The 17,319-nt window shown below is 33.6% G+C and overlaps 1 protein-coding gene across 1 annotated transcript in view; it reads right to left on the bottom strand.

Annotated features, from left to right (window-relative positions):
* Window positions 1-3,007: 3,007 nt before the first annotated feature.
* LOC143042528 (uncharacterized) overlaps window positions 3,008-17,319 on the bottom strand; it is an 85,715-nt gene continuing 71,403 nt past the window's right edge. Inside the window, exons 5-6 of the mRNA XM_076214903.1 lie at window positions 5,797-5,836; window positions 3,008-3,378 (exon numbers count right to left, since the gene is read on the bottom strand). Coding sequence (XP_076071018.1) covers window positions 3,134-3,378; window positions 5,797-5,836 — 285 coding nt within the window. The 3' untranslated portion in view covers window positions 3,008-3,133. The remainder of the gene's footprint in view (window positions 3,379-5,796; window positions 5,837-17,319) is intronic.

Genomic DNA, 17,319 nt, shown 5'->3' with positions numbered 1-17,319 from the left:
AAGAAACCCTACTTTTCTTAAACTCGTGTATTACTTATCTAGGGAATTCAAAAGGCCTTGCGATTTAAGTTGTACAGGATGTTGCAAGTTTGAATGAATTTATTTAAAATTTAATACTCTCTGACCAGATGTGATCTGTTTAATGAGTTTGCCCCGTTTATATATACATTAATCAGAAGAACAATTTTATTAATATATTTAAATTTTTCATTCTTTTTTCAATTCATTTATACATGCATGTCGTATCACATAAACGCACAACTGATATTCACTAAAACTAAAGTATTTAACGGAAATGCATCGAACTCGAAAGTTGTCCATTGACGTGAGAGGCTTGGAAATCTGGCTAACTCTATATAAGGAATTGACGGCTTGAAGCCGTCCTGTCTCAAAAACGAACAATATGAACAAAAGTAACTTTTAAATTTCAACATTCTTTTCATTCCCGGGTGTCAAATGTGAAAATTGATCTGTTCACATTCTTGATCAACTGAGATCACCCACAATATTTTTCAAAGCGCTTCGAGTTGCTCAGCTTTAGTTTATATGTTGTGTTTTGTGTACTATTGTTTGTCTGATGTCTGTTTGTCTTTTGGTCATTTTGCTTCTTTTTAGTAAAAGCGTTGGCAGCATACTAACTTAGTGCCATTATTTGCAATCGTGAAATTATGAAATGATTTGATTTTGAGATATCACTTAAGGCAAGCGGCATGATATTTAAATCAGTATGGACAAATAGATTTTGACAACCCTTCACTAAGACATGACTACGACTAACTTGTTTAAGGCACTGTGTATATCGTATATCCCTTGTAGTCTACAAATATTACCAAACAATGTATTTCAGTATAGTAATCGGGTTAGATTGTTTTGTATAGTAAGTGATTTTGTCAATTTTGACATTAATATAAAGAGTATTCTGTTAGCCCTCCATTAGAAAAAATCATTATTTAAAAAAAAGAAGTCACTTTACTTATGTATCTAAGTGAATTAATCGACAAAGTTGACATTTTCTTATTGTTGACCCTTATTTTTCTTCAATATTCCGTTGCACTCCGATTTAAAGTACCAATGTGATAAATTATTTAGAAATTGGAAGATATATCATTCAGTATCGTATTAGTTCCTAAATACCAAACAGCGTACATGAGTATTGTATCGGGTGAGAAAGGCTTTGTATAGTGAGGGATTTTGTCAATTTTTATATAAAAATAAAGTGCATTCAAGTTTCTATTTCAATTCCCTGTTTTCTTCATCTGGTTGTCCATATATCATTTTCCCATTACGTAACCTAACGTCTTCCTTTCATTATACAAAACAAAGATACAACAAAAATCACCAATGAGAACAACGTAGCAAAATACACCAGGTCACTAATCTTGATTCACGGCAAGTAAAAAAGAATCAAAGAAAAAACGAGGAAAAACATTTCCTCTGACAAATTTTTATTACGAAACAGCCTATCTATAGATTTAAAGCCAATGTCCAGACTATACTGAATCGCATAAATGACATACGCATGAGCATTACCTTATCAAATATATTAAGAATATAGTCTCATCGTGTCACGGTACTACTAATTATTTAAATTTGTTAGGGGGAGCGTTGGGATTCAGCTAACATGTTCATTCCCGGCACATTCTGTATGTACATGCCAATCATGGTCAAAAGCCTGTAATTCAGTGGTTGTCGTTTGTTGATGTGTTACCTATTTGTTTTTCGTTCTTTTTTTTTGTAAATAAATTAAGCCGTTAAATTTCACGTTTGAATTTTTTAACATTTATCATTTCGGGGTCTTTTATAGCTGACTATGCAATATGGGTTTAGCTTATTGTTGACGGCGGTACGGTGATCTATAGTTGCAATTTAATGCCTGTGTCAGTTGGTCTCTTGTGTAAGGTTGTCTAATTTGCAATCATACCAAATCTTCTTGTTTTATATCTATGCTTTAAAATCATTGATTTCAAATGTATTCCTCTGTTTTTCTTCCATGTAAACATGGGTTATACATTATAAAACATCCCTTTGTAGATAAAAAGAAAAGATGTTAACTCTTTCTGTTCCACTTTCCGTTTCCCTGCCGTGTTTCGTTTAGTTTACCGTCTCCACCGGTAAGCAACATCCCATCCAAAATTTGGTACACACTAAATAAACAGCGAATAAACCAAGAAAACTCGTTACATTCAAAATTGAATTATTTCCCAGTAGATTGAGAAAAAATATTACAGTTGTTCCATTCATATCAAAATCTCAAACACATCAATGATAATAAAATAAACCATAAAGGACTCCATCGGGTATTTAAACAGAATGTAAAATGAAAAGCTTTCGGATTCCAATAAGAACATTTCTAACATGCGGAGTCTTTATTTCGATCAGATTGTATGATCCCTTTCAATCTTAAAGACAGTTTTTTTGAGAAAACGGAAGGATTAACAGTTCATTATTCTTTATTTTTAATATTCTGTGTTTGCTATTAACATACTGCAATCAATGATAAGTTGCAAATACACTGATTTCATGACGTGTATTAAAAGATAAAAAAAAACATGATGACATCTTTCTTTTATGTTGCTTTTTAAATAGCGTCTTTTTCAACTGATTTTTATAGTTCGTTCTTATGTTGAACTGTTATACCAATGTCCCAGGTTAGGGGATGGTTTGAATCCCGCTAACATGTTTAACCCCGTCCTATTATTTATGTATGTGCCTGTCCCAAGTCAGGAGCCTGTAATTCAGTGGTTGTCGTTTGTTTATGTGTTACATATTTGTTTTTCGTTCATTTTTTTAAACAAATAAGGCCGTTAGTTTTCTCGTTTAAATTGTTTTACATTGTCATATCGTGGCCTTTTATAGCTGACTATGTGGTATGGGCTTTGCTCATTGTTGAAGGCCGTTCTGTGACCTAAAGTTGTTAATGTCTGTGTCATTTTGGTTTCTTGTGGATAGTTGTATCATTGGCAATCATACCACGTCTTCTTTTTTATATGAAATAGTATAAAACATATACCTTGTAGTTTTAATCAAGTTATTTAGTTATAAAAACATTAAACTTTTATATTCTACAATGTTCAGTCGCAATTAATGGCATCATGTAACGTCTTTAAAAGCATGCAAAGTGTTTTGATTACCTTCATTTTTTGAATAACTTTAATGATTTTCTGGCGGTGGCGCTTTTTCTTCGTAAGTGACCTAAAAGCGATGTCGGCGTTTTAAAGTGTCTTCCACAACCACACATGACACCTTCCACAGGAAAATTATCGGGTAACCACTTTGTGAACGTAACTGTATTTGTTGGAGCAAACATTCCCTTTTTCCTAGTCCTTTTCTTCTTTTTCATAAAAGTATCTTTTAGTATGTTGATAGCCTCCTTCCATACTGCAATTAAAGTTTTTTGTTCATAGATAGTTCAATGGTGTAAATTTCTGTTTTCAGTCTTTTTTTTAATTTAGGTTATATCATGTATATTGTGCTATTTCTTATTATAAAAAAATATATTATTCTCAGGTCTTGTTCACCAAATGTATAATATGTATGTCTGAAATAAACAGAGTCCCTGGATCAATGGAATATTTTTTATTTCTACATAGCAAAACACCATCGTCTTCGAACCTAACCAATGGTATCAACAGTTGTAGTTGATTTTTTCCTACTCTATGGAGGAGATTAACATTTTTTTCATAATATGCCAAATCTATCTAATTTTGCATGTTTGGTGTTTGTTGAAAGAAAGCATATGATGGTACGTTAAGGGTGGACATGCAAATGCTTGTGTTTATTTCACGAACGCTAATTGAACACATGTGATCGTTTAAAACGATTATCGCTATTTCATTACATTGGTTTTTGTAGCCTAATCCTGCTCTGTGACTAACGTAGAATAAAAGACCCACTTCGTTTTTTAAAATCAGGTTGAAAAACAAATAATCTGATATTTTTAAAACATTGAACAGCCGTAAATATAATAAAACACGAAATTTTTAATATCAAAATGAAAAGTCCTTAACATGAATTGCATACTACTCTCTAAATTTGCACATTTCATTAAAGATTTAGACCGATTGATATCTGCTTTTTCAAAATCCAAGATGGAGTAGGACACCCTATCTACCATAAGAGAATATGACCACTTATAAACCAAGCTACAAAAAGATCTCAGAGAACAAACTTGTATTGGATAGACATGTTTGTGATATTGATCAGTAAAATGTCACGTATTTAAGTAGCCTTTTTTATCTAAATTGGGGTTTTTAATGTAAAATTAGAATAATAGGTGAGAAAGCCTTTGTGAGACCTTGAAATTGAAAGTATTATCATTATCCTTTATTTAACTATTGTTAATCAATAAAATAATCACAAAACAAATAAGTGTGCTTTGGTATTGGCTGTTATCAAAGGCAGACAATTCAATCTCAATCTCTATGTGTTTAAATCACAAGAGAGATAAATCTTGTTACACAAGGGGGCAGCTCATCAACTATAGTCTATTGTTAAAACATCTTCTACGATTAGATATTTATTTTGCTTACACATGTTTTATAATTAATTCCTAACTTTGGGCTCACAGAGTAAACTTTAATAAAACAACCCCTTTATATGTATTTGCTATGTAATCTTTGTGGTTTTGTGATAAGATAGTATGTATTGTGTGCGTTGAAGCTATATAGTTGATAGTAAAAAATACGCATGGGAGTTATAAACGAGATGTGTGAACAAAATGGCCTTTATTAAATCAAACAAATCTGACTCGTTATTTTGGCATATAGGTAACAAATCAGGTAGTATCATATAATTTGTCGCCTAATGATGGGTTGTTAATGGGTGCAAGTCATTCTGACACTGATTAAGGGGTAGACAGAATTTCAATTCCCCCTGTCCAACAAAAATCTGAAAGTCATTAAAGAAATAAGGAAATGGGGTCTGAAATGTATGTAAAAGGATCAATTATGCAGGGGATGCAGACCACACATTGGTCTAATTTGAAAACTGATAAACAAGAAAACGAATGTAATAGCGCTATCTAAATAAAAACAAATTAAAACAATATATAATTTATTCAATAGTACATGTTTTATAATGTAGACCAAAAGCAGAGAAATGTAGCATTGAATGACTTAAAAATTAAGAATGCATCAGAGGATTTGTTTTTGGTCGGTTATTTATTTTTGTAAACTAAGAGGACAGATTATTCATTTTCTGCACTATTGAAGCAAGATTCTTCATTTTCATTTTCATTAAAGCAAGGGACTTAATTTTCATTCTAGACTTGTTAAACTTCTTGATTGGTAACATTTTGATTTGTAACTTGTAGTTTTTTCGTTAGAAACGGAACTTCTCATTGGCTGGCAGCGGTAACAATTATACAGAGGCGATCTCACCAAACGTGACTCAAACAAAGTTTACAAATTAAAAAGTTTAGAATTTCATGTAACGAATGACGAAAATACGTGAACAAATTAAAAAATTGTAATTACCACATTAAGAATTTACATTTCACAAATCAAGAAATGTAAAAATTCATGTAACGGATGGAAAAAATACATGTTACAAATTAAGAAATAACATTTTACAAATTAACCCTCCATAATAATTGTTCCCATCTTATCTAATTCATTTTTATTCTTGGTCAATCAATATTGAGTAAAGGCACACAGTGTAATACTTATAGATAAATGATCAGTTAAAGTTTTCTAGCGTTAACTGGTCAAATGAGTTCAGTAATTATTTTAGTATTTTCAATAAAAAATAGACATACGATGTTTATGTTTCAATTTCATTTAACTTCTAAAACAATACCTGGTAGTCCTGGACTGTATACCTCATCCGCTACTGCGAGCTAAAACAAAACGATGAACCAAACTTATTTTCTATTAGGAAATTGCAAACACCTGATAATTTTTGTTTGAAGTGCAATAAAAAAAATAACAAACACAGATAAAATAAACAAATTAAAAGACTATCCATTTGAGTAAACTTGGTCACCAAAAATAGATTCCGAATATGGTACATAAAATTGTGAAGAGTCGTTCAGATCCGATCACAATGACTTTTTTGTAGTTTGAATAGCTATTTGTATTTATTACAATTATACGTCAAGCTCATATTGGTGCTTTTTTCAAAAATATAGTTTTCAACCAAAAAGCTAAATGTATTCCTATTTTTTTTTTTTCCTTCTTATTTCAATATCTGTCAATGTGGAAAACTTGCTATTGATTAAGTCAATTGTGATTAATATAGTAAAATGCATGACTTTGCTCATTGTTGAAGGCCGTACGGTGACCTATAGTTGTTAATGTCTGTGTCATTTTGGTCTTTTGTGGATAGTTGTCTCATTGGCAATCATACCACATCTTCTTTTTTAAACTTTGTCTCGATTCTTAAAAATACGTCTTTTCAAATTAAATACCACAGTGGGATAAAAAATAGATCGAGCGACATATAGAATACAAAAATGGAAGAATAATTGAAATAAGACAACTTGACTAACAAAGTAAAAAACATGGTACTGTTGAAGGATGCGCTCGTTATAAATAAAGTTTTCGTTTTTAAGTTCAGAAAGAGATGTACGAGCTCAATACATTAAACATATTTTTTCGAATCTGTGCCAATATTACTTGCACTAATAACTGCACGCTATTAACAAGATAGAAATAATGTTATGGCTTTCTGTTTATCTTGAAAAAAAGGGTGAGACATGTTAACCGTGCTCAGAAGTTCAATCTCGTAAGATACTTCTGTGAATATGTTTTAAAGTCATAGATGATTTCATATACTCAAGAAGGACGTTCAATATTTCACTAGTTACGTCTTATGCAACAACATAATCACTTTTTATAATGTAACCGTTATGAATATTTAAACAGCATAAATTATGCATATGCATATTTAGGAGGAATTACTCTTTTTAAACATTTTTGGTGATATATTTGTAAACTGTTGTTTATCTGTTGGGCCTTTTCTGTTATCATAACAGATCATAACATAATATACATGTATGTTCCTATGAATTGCATAATCTTTAATTGAGGTCAATATCTTGCATTCAAGTAATTGCAAGTAGTCCTTTGTTAATGTATGTACCATTGTCATTTTGCTAAGTTTCTTTTGTGACCTAATATGATGACTTCACTGCTTTCGACGAAACACAAGGAAGGCATTGAACGTTACAGACACATTCTCAGCCAAATCATCGACGTATTAATTTTTTGTGGTCGTCAGAAAATTGTCAGCAGGGGGAAAACTCCAGAAAAAATTTTATAGCAATTTTGAGCCATACAGCCTAACAAGACGAAATATTGAAATCTCATTTAGACAACTAATTTGCGAAAGTCAGGTACACTTCTCAGAACATACAAAATGAGATACTGGCCATGTGTGGCGAGATCGTACGAAATCGTATTGTTCGCGATTGTAATAAAGCAAATTTCTTTGCTTTGATTTGGGATGAGGAAACCGATGTTTCCACCCCCAAGAACAGTTGTCTGTTTGTGTAAGGTTTGTTGATAATATTGATAGTAAAATTTTGATGAAAGATGATTTTTATGGGTTTTTTTAGGGCATCAGCAACAACAGGCGAGGTTCTAGCGGATATTTTTATTTCCACGCTCAAACAGTATGGCATAAAATTGGAAATTGGAGGGCACAAGGGTATGACGGCGCGGTCAATTTGTCCGGCATACACAAAGGAGTACAAGCCAGGATTAAAGAAATCGTCCCGACGGCAAATTATGTTCACTGTAAAGCACACGTGTTGAACATTGCAATTTGCACATGCTTCTAAAGACCCCTTTGTCAGAAGGATGAAGGCTAAATACATGTAATAGCGTTCTCATTTCACTATTCTGCTAAAATAAGTTGAGAAAACCTCAAGACGAACTAGAATAGAACCATAATGTGAAAGATAAATTTGACGGAAAAAACAAAATTCAAACACTTTGTGAAACACGCTGGTTTAGTCGTGCCTCTACTATATCCACTTTAAAAGCCGAATTTCCTGTGATCGTAAGGTCGCTTGAGTATTTGCCAAAAAAGGGTGATGGAAAATCTGGTGTCAAACTTTCGGCTATTCAGTGATTTGAATTTATTCTTCCTCTAGTAATGTCAATCACATTTTAGAAGGTATTGTTCCGCTTACATCAATGGTTCAGGGCTGTTGTGATTTGGTGGAAGCGGTAAATGAACGTCAAACTTTCATCCGTGTTTTTGAAAATGAGAGAAACAAAACACCGGTATTTAATTTAACAAATTCGTTGAGTTAGTCGAACAATTTGAAATCCTTCTTAAAACAAACACTAACTTCCGGTCGTCAACGTAATCGGTCGAATCCCACTGTTGTTGGTATGCAGGATTACACACGCGTCACTGTTTTCTACAATTTTTAGACCATCTACAAACTACGAGATTGTCTTGTCAATTCGGAAGAACATGTTCTTGCCCAGATGAGTCTTCTGAACAATCTGAAAAATTTGAATCAAAACCATCTAATCCACATATTTCGCGCCTACGAGTTCGATCTTTAATCAGAAGATTAGTTTCTTCTCGAAATTGAAAGGTGGGTTGCGAGATGGGATATTTATCCATCTAAGAAACTAGACCAAGTCCGTGCAACATTGGAGATGACGCCGAAAGAACTTTACCCAAATATATTCTGTATTCTACAAATACTTCTCACCATGCTACCCTCATCCGCTACTGCTGAACTGTCTTTAAGCGCTCTGAAACGCAAAAAACGTATCTGAGATCGACCACGGGACAAGAAAGACTTTCTTCACTTGCACTGCTGCACGTTCATTCTAACTTTGACATTGATACTAAAGCAGTTGTTGACAAGCTTAACAATGCTAGACGAAGGTAAATGTTACTCTCCTAAAGGACATAAGATGTTTACTTCAGTCTTACATACGAACGTCACATTCATATATCACCAAATAAAAAATTGATTGTTCGAATTGCTTTGTTTTCGTATGTTAACTTATATATGTCATGGGATGACCCAGTTCTCTAGTCCTTTCTTTCTCTTAAGCATGATAAATTGGGGACATTGCAAAGTTTTTAGAATATTTATTCAGTTTTAGGTCTTTGATTTGATATATAGCAAAACACTAAACTATGCATACATCACTTCAAAATTAACCATATTACATCGAAAAATATACATTTTCTGCAAAAAAAGGATCCATAATCTGTTTTGCCTCGCTCCGCTCAGCATCTTCTGCATGCAACTCATTATAAGTCTAGCTACGCCATCTGGTTTCAAAAGGGGTACATCTAGTATTGGCTTACGAAAGGCTGAATTATTCAACAAATGAAGCTTAAAATAATTGTTTTTTATCATAACACATAAGAGAGATACAACCACAAACGGTTACTGAAGATCACACAGGCTATATCAGAACAGATGTATAAGTTTTAGTTTGCGGTAGATATAGGACACTATTGATTAGCGTATTTACAATTAATTAGGGTAATGTATTTTTTTGGCCGATTTTACCTAGCCTTTGAATCATTGGAATTGGATTTTATGTGAATCATCTTGAAATTGTGTGTATTTATAAAATGGATACAAACACGTACATTTTGTTTCAAATTTGTGTTAATAATGCTACCAGATGGATTTAAAAAGTATTTTGAAACTCAAGAGGACTAAGGTTAGGGTAGTCCTTAACAGCTCCAGTTCTTATTTTATCTGCGAAAATCACGGCTTATTACTTTAAAGAAAAACAAAGATATCAAGGGGTAGTAGTTAAATTAGGTAAACGAAATCATAATTTGAATTTTCAAATAAGCTGATTTTACGGCTTTTATTTTTTCAGTCATAGGAAAGAATTAAAAGTTGCAATGAACCAAATAACATTTTTTGTTAATTTCGAATAAAACAAAAGAGGAGGTATTTTTATGGAAAGCCTCAGCTGTCATATATTAGAGATTTACATAACGTTATGCTGAAGCTTCCAATGTAAAGTTAATACAGCGGGTTGATGAATTAAATCACCAAAATGAAAACTTTAGATAATAAAATGCTAAGTTGAATCTGCGTAGTGTTGACTTGCAATTTCAAGTGTTAATGTTGTTATAGCATCGTGGTAAGCGACGGCGTTATGGTGATATGCTTATAACACGTTACGTTGAGTTGAAACTACATATTGTTAAGTTGACATTACACGATGTTAACTTGATACTGGATAATATGGAAGCTTATAATAGTCACGAGTTGATCAGTTCTCAGCTCAATTTGTTGACATTAATAAGTGGTAAAGTTGCGTTATAACCAAGCTTGTGAACTTGATTTTGTGTACTTGTTTAGTTATTTTCTAAACTTTCACACTTTCAGATAGTGTACTTGTTAGCTTCTTCTGAACAAGTAGACTTTGACAAAGTGAACAAAAAGTAGACTCGCCTTGTGTACATGGTCTTTGTTCACTTGTAACATACAACTAGTCTGATAGTAGCATTGCAACACATCATGTTTACTTCATTTTGTGTAAGTGTTTCGTTGTTTTCTAAACTTTCCGACTTTCCGAAAGTGCACTTGTTAACTTCTTCTGAACAAGTTTATATTAACAAAGCGAACAAAATGTTTATTCTCATCTTGTGGTGTTGTTTTTATTCACTTTCCTTGCTAATAATGTTTACTTGTCGAGTTGTTTTTCACCTTTATCATTTACTGAAAGTATACTTGTATTGTTTGTATCTAACTAAGTGTATATTTCACAAATGCACTTGCTTTGGAAATGTTGCAAGTTAACTTGTTCAAAGTCAACTTGGTCTGAAATCTGTCGGCAGGGCTTGATATTTTAACCACGTGGTCTCAGTGGATATTTTGCGTACAACTCTATCCTGTCTGGAAGCATGGCACATAATTATATTTTAAATATAAATATTCAAATTTCTCTATTTTATTACACCTTATTTAGGTGATGCATGAATGTTACGTCCATCATCTGTCATCTTTTACATTCAATTTTTTAAATCAGAGCAATTGCTGAATAAATAGGGACAGAAATCATAGCCGATGTGCTTGTCAACGAAAACCTGGCGGCCATTGCTAAGCCACGTTCTACTTCTACTTCTACCGGATAATGGCCACAATCAACTTACTGAATATTCTGCCATGACTTCGGAGCGCATACAGACCCCTCCACCTCCCCCATATTGTTGAATTTAGTTCAACTTTTTATCTTTAGTCGTTAAATAAAACTTATTGTACAGCCGCTTTGCAAGGAAGACGGTATATATGGTTCACTTTCTAAATCCGTCCATATTCTAGTCCGGCTAACTTGTGAGAAAAATACGGCTGTATCATTATTTGAATTTTGCTGTCCTGCATATTGAAATGTAGATGTGTACATTCTACTACTTGCCGCTATGAAAAATAAGAAAATGGTACCCGGAGTTTCATGATAGTCGAGCTCAAAGCTGTAAAATAACCATATGGACAACATGTACCAAAAATACTAAACACTGTATCAAACAGACATCTTTTTAATCATTACAAACTCAAACAACTTTCTGTTTAAACAAATATGTCGAATGATATTAGGATCCTTTTCATAACAGCGTGGGCAAGACCAATTCTTGGCGCGCTCAGATTATCAATTTACTGGGTCGGATTAGGTGCACGTTCTTCTGTAACGCCCACTTGTCATATCGTTCGTATTGTAGACATTTAAATTGTAGGGTCACCAAAGGTTCTAAACGCGTAAATGAAAGAATGCGAATAACAAGTAGGGGACCAAACCTTGTGGGTTGATTTAAATGTTGAATACTTAAACTTTCCTTTTGTCTTCTCGCGCACCTGCATGTACTTTACTTTTTTTTTATTCTATTCAAATTCCCATTGGAAGTTCCGAACGACTCTGACAGACTGAGTAAGCGTAACATCACTATTATCGATAGCCGATGACAAACAAGTTAAAGGTAGTAAAAAGTATTAGCTACACCACGAGGATGTTAGCCCGAGTAAGTGTATCAAATTTACACCCCAAGATATATTTTTTTATGTAAAATGATAGGTTTCTCTAATTCAGTAGGGGGTCTTCAAGCAATTTTATCTTAATTCATGGGAAAGCATGATAAATACAGGGTATCAAACTACATTTAACGACATTCTGGTGTTAGTATTGTTGTTGTCGAGCCACGCTGTTATTGAAATGATTATATAAAGGCATTGCATAATAGTTGGCTATTGTTTCTGATTTATTTTATATGTTCAACTTGATAAGTGTCTTTGGTATTTTGTCAACTACATGTGAAATGAATACGTATTAGCTTACCAAATATACTTCTAATACCCCTTTTTTTAACCAGAAAGTGCCTCAGCATTCACTCTACATAACATGATTATAATATAAGCATAAAAAGATAACTCTTTTAAGTAAGTAAAGAGGTAGCCCCGTATATTTGTTTTTAACTTAGAATAAAGAATGAAAACGAAGAATGTATCAAATAGACAAATCCTCCAAAAGTACAAAACTACACAAGGCCATCAATGGGCCTTCAACACAGAGAGAAATTCCGCACCCAGAGACGGGATTGAATAGGCCCCGAAACACTAATAAATACTAGATCGGGAATATGAACGCCAATCTAAACTACGAAACATATAGATGAACTGAAATAAAAAAAGACATTGTACAAGTCTAGCAAAGAATATAGGGTCCTCACTTACGACAGGCTAAAAATATCCGGTAGGATTAAACATGTCCAAAGTCAGGAGCCTCTGGCCTTCGTTAGTCTTGTGTTATTTTTAATTTTAGTGTCTAGGGTATAATTTGGAGTTAAGTATGACGTCCATTATCACTGAACTAATATATATATATATAAATGGGCCAGCTGAAGGACGCCTCCGGGTGCGAGAATTTCACGCTGCATTGAAGACCTATTGGTGACCTTCTGCTGTTACCTGTTCTATGGTCGGGTTGTTGTTTCTTTGACACATTCCCCTTTTCCATTTTCAATTTTATTTGTTGGGTTCCACTTGGTTAAGGGAGTCGAAAGATACCAAAAGGACAATTAAACTCAAATGTGGGAACAAACTGAAAAAGGCTTGGCAAGAAATGGCAAACGACGTAAAGACAAACAGCAACACAAAATATCAAAATGGAAACTGAGCAACACGAATCCCACAAAAAACAGGGTTATCTCATGTTCTAAGGAAGGGTAAGGAGATCCTGCTCCTCAAGCAGAAACCGTCGTATTGCTGAACATACATAGCTACTTTTGCATAGGTACTATTTCTGTACTAAAAATTTGTAGTACTGGAAATCTACTTTTAATATTCACTACTATTTTGTTACTCTAAAATTATTGTAATATTTAGGTACCTGTATTTTACAGTACTTTATTTGTGTAAACAAGTTTCAGCAGATGTGGAAATTATAACAACGAGTTTTGAAAAATTATGACCCACTGATATATCACAATTGGTCAATTACTACCTATTGATATATTTACTCAGTAAAATTTCACCCCATTGATGTATTTGACGTATCAAAAAAGAGACACATTCCAGTGGCACATCTGTGCACATATTATACCTCATATCGGACCGGACCCCCTTTGTGCTTCGGTCAAATTATAAAATGAAACGCTCGACACAGTAATTGTTTGACTATTAAAATTGAGAACGGAAATGGGGAATGTGTCAAAGCGACAACAACCCGACCATAGAGCAGACAACAGCCGAAGGCCACCAATGGGTCTTTAATGTAGCGAGAAACTCCCGCACCCGTAGGCGTCCTTCAGCTGCCCCCTTAAAAATATATCTACTAGTATAGTCATAAAACTAAACTCCGAATTATACATGAGAAACTAATATTAAAAATAATACAAGACTAATAAAGGCCAGAGGCTCCTGACTTGGGACAGGCGCAAAATTGCGGCAGGGTTAAACATGTTTATGAGATCTCAACCCTCCCCCGATACCTCTAGCCAATGTAAAAAAGTATGCGCATAACAAAACGCACATTAAAATTCAGTTCAAGAGAAGTCCGAGTCCGATATCAGAAGATGTAATAAAAGAAAATAAATAAAATGACAATACTACATAAATAATAACACACTACTAGCAGTTACTAGTACATTTTGTAACTGACATGCCAGCTCCAGACCTCAATTAAACTGATTGAAAGATTATGTCTTCATCATATGAATATCAGGCACAATCCCTCTCGTTAGGGGTTTAGTATCATACTATTATAAAATATATGAGAAGAACATAACCCGTGTCATGCCAACAACTGCTTTTTTTGTGTTTAGTTCCGATGCAAAGACGCTATAAGTGAATCAATATTAAAGCCAAAATATGCAATCTTTAATGACCTGACAACAGTATCGTAACTATATCCCTTCTTAATAAGTCTGTTTAAAGGTTTTGTAAGCTTTTGAGGTGAATACTGACATTTTTGTGCTTTGTAAAGAATATTACCATAAAAGATTGGATGTTAAATACCTGAACGTATAAGATGTCTGTAGGCAGTAGGTCTACCGGATATTTTTAGCCTGTCGTAAGTGAGGACCCTATATTCTTTGCTAGACTTGTACAATGTCTTTTTTTATTTCAGTTCATCTATATGTTTCGTAGTGTAGATTGGCGTTCATATTCCCGTGTATGGAAGGACTGTAAGGTGTACATGTCTAGTTGGCAGGTATCATCTGACCTTGACCTCATTTTCATGGTTCTGAGGTTATAGTTAATTTTTGTGTTGAAATACATTGTCAAGTATGTTGAAATACATTGTCAAAACAAGGTCAGATGAACCATGCTAGACTGACATGTACAGCTAACAATTCTTCCACACAACAAATATAGTTGACCTATTGCTTATAAATTAAGAAAAAACAGACCAAAACACAATTAATTAACACTTAGCAATGAACCGTGAAAATAAGGTCATGGTCAAATAAAACCTGTGCGACTGACATATAAATCATAAAATATTTCCACACTCCAAATATAGTTGACCTAAATGTATTGCATATAGTATTAAATAAATAGACCAAAACTCAAAAACTTAACTTTGACCTCTGAACCGTGAAAATGGGGTCAAGGTAAGATGACACATGTCAGCTAGACATGTACACCTTACAACAATTTTATACACCACATACAGTAGACCTATTGCATATAGTATAAGAACAACAGACCAAAAACACAAAAATTAACTATAACCACAGAACCATGAAAATGAGGTCAAGGTCAGATGATACCTGCCAACTAGACATGTACACCTTACAGTCTTTCCATACACCGAATATACTAGACCTACTGCTTACAGTATCTGAGATATAGACTTGACCACAAAAATTTAACCTTGTTCACTGATCCATGAAATGGGGTCAAGGTCAAGTGAAAATTGTCTGACGGACTTGAGGACCTTACAAGGTACGCACATACCAAATATAGTTATCCTATTACTTATAAGAAGAGAGAATTTAACATTATGAAAAATCTTCACTTTTTATTCAAGTAATCACTGAACCATAAAATGAGGTCAAGGACATTGGACATGTGACTGACGGAAATTTCGTAACATGAGGCATCTATATACAAAGTATGAAGCATCCATGTCTTCCACCTTCTAAAATATAAAGCTTTTAAGAAGTTAGCTACCGCCGCCGCTGCCGCCGCCGGGTCACTATTCCTATGTTGCTGCAACGAAAGTTGCAGGCTCCACAAAAACACAGATCAAGTTCTAAATTGTGGGCTCTAACTTTTATTGTATTGAGTTATGCTCGTTTATACACATAATTGCTAAATCTGTTGTTTCCTTTCTCTAACTTCAGTTTGCTTCAGCCAAATTAATACATGTATTATGAAACTTGTATTCAATACTTATTACCATGAAAAAATATCAAGTTCGAAATTGGGGAGTGTCACTTTTACCGTTCCGGAGTTATGCCCCTTTTTAAACATTAAACCTTATTCAGACTGATTTTTATCTAATTTATACCCAATTATTATGATCAATGTAAAGGATATATTTCTATAATTCATGAGGGGGCCGGTCTTTCGCTAATTTTGTCCTTATTTTATTGAAAAACATGATAAATGCAGGATATCCAATTACATTTAACGACATTCTGTTGTCAGTAGTATAATAATGACATAAAAAATCATAACACTATGATATATACAATAAATTATTTCCAAACACAATTTCCCTGCCAGGTCGGAAAAATGTCGTGAGAATGAAATAAGTTTCTAAGGTATATCATGATAGCGTATTGTCTAACCAATGGTAAATTGGGTTAGGAAAACAATGATTTGTGTTATTGGGAAAAAACTCTAAAGTAAAAGGTTACCACATGTATTGCAAAAACAAGGTGCTTTATTATACCGTCTTATCATAATGAAAGGATACAATGTTTTAACTGTTGTGTCAAAAAATGATATAAAGATAAGAAGATGTGATATGATTGCCAATGAGAAAGTCCTCCATTCAAGACCTAAATTAGTAAGTATAAGCAATTATAGGCTACACCTGACGGTTTTCTAAGTGGCGCATGGACTCACACCGCAAAGTCATCTAAAATGACACTAAATGACTAGAGTAAAACAATTGAGACGGGAAAAACCAACGACCAGATTTATATTAACAAGAGTACATACACTGACATGTCTCGCCTTCTTTACTAGCCGTTGACATTATGTTGATAGCCCTAACTAGAAAGCTTTACTACAACTATTACATAAACTTATAATAACATGATCCAAGAAAATGAGGTCAAGGCCATAGAAACCAATATACATGCATGGACACCTTACAATCATTCAATACACTAAATATAGTTGACCTATTGTTTATAGTTTCTTAGAAACAGACTTAACCAAGAAAACTAAACATTGACCAATGAACCATGAAAATGAGGCCTAAAAGAACCAGACAGACATGCACAGCTTAAAATTCTTCCATAAACCACATTTCTTTGACCTATTGCATATAGTATTAGAAAAGAGACCAAAACCCAAAAACTTAACTTTGACCACTGAACCACGAAAATGGGATCATGGTCAGTTGACACCTGCTAGTTGGACATGCACACCTTACAATCAGTCCATACACAAAATATAATAGACCTACTGCTTATAGTATCTGAGATATGGACTTCACCACCAAAACTTAACCTTGTTCACTGATCCATGAAATCAGATCGAAGTCTAAAGAAAATTGTATGACGGGCATGAGGACCTTGCAAGGTACGCACATACCAAATATAGTTACCCTATTGCTAATAACAAAAGAGAAATTAACATTACAAAAAATCTGAACTTTTTTTTTGGCACCTGTCCTAAGTCAGGAATCTGATGTACAGTAGTTG

Source organism: Mytilus galloprovincialis, chromosome 1 (genome assembly GCF_965363235.1).
Source record: "Mytilus galloprovincialis chromosome 1, xbMytGall1.hap1.1, whole genome shotgun sequence".
NCBI lineage: Eukaryota > Metazoa > Mollusca > Bivalvia > Mytilida > Mytilidae > Mytilus > Mytilus galloprovincialis.
Note: the sequence above shows the minus strand (reverse complement) of the source record. Positions and strands in the feature narration are given on the sequence as shown.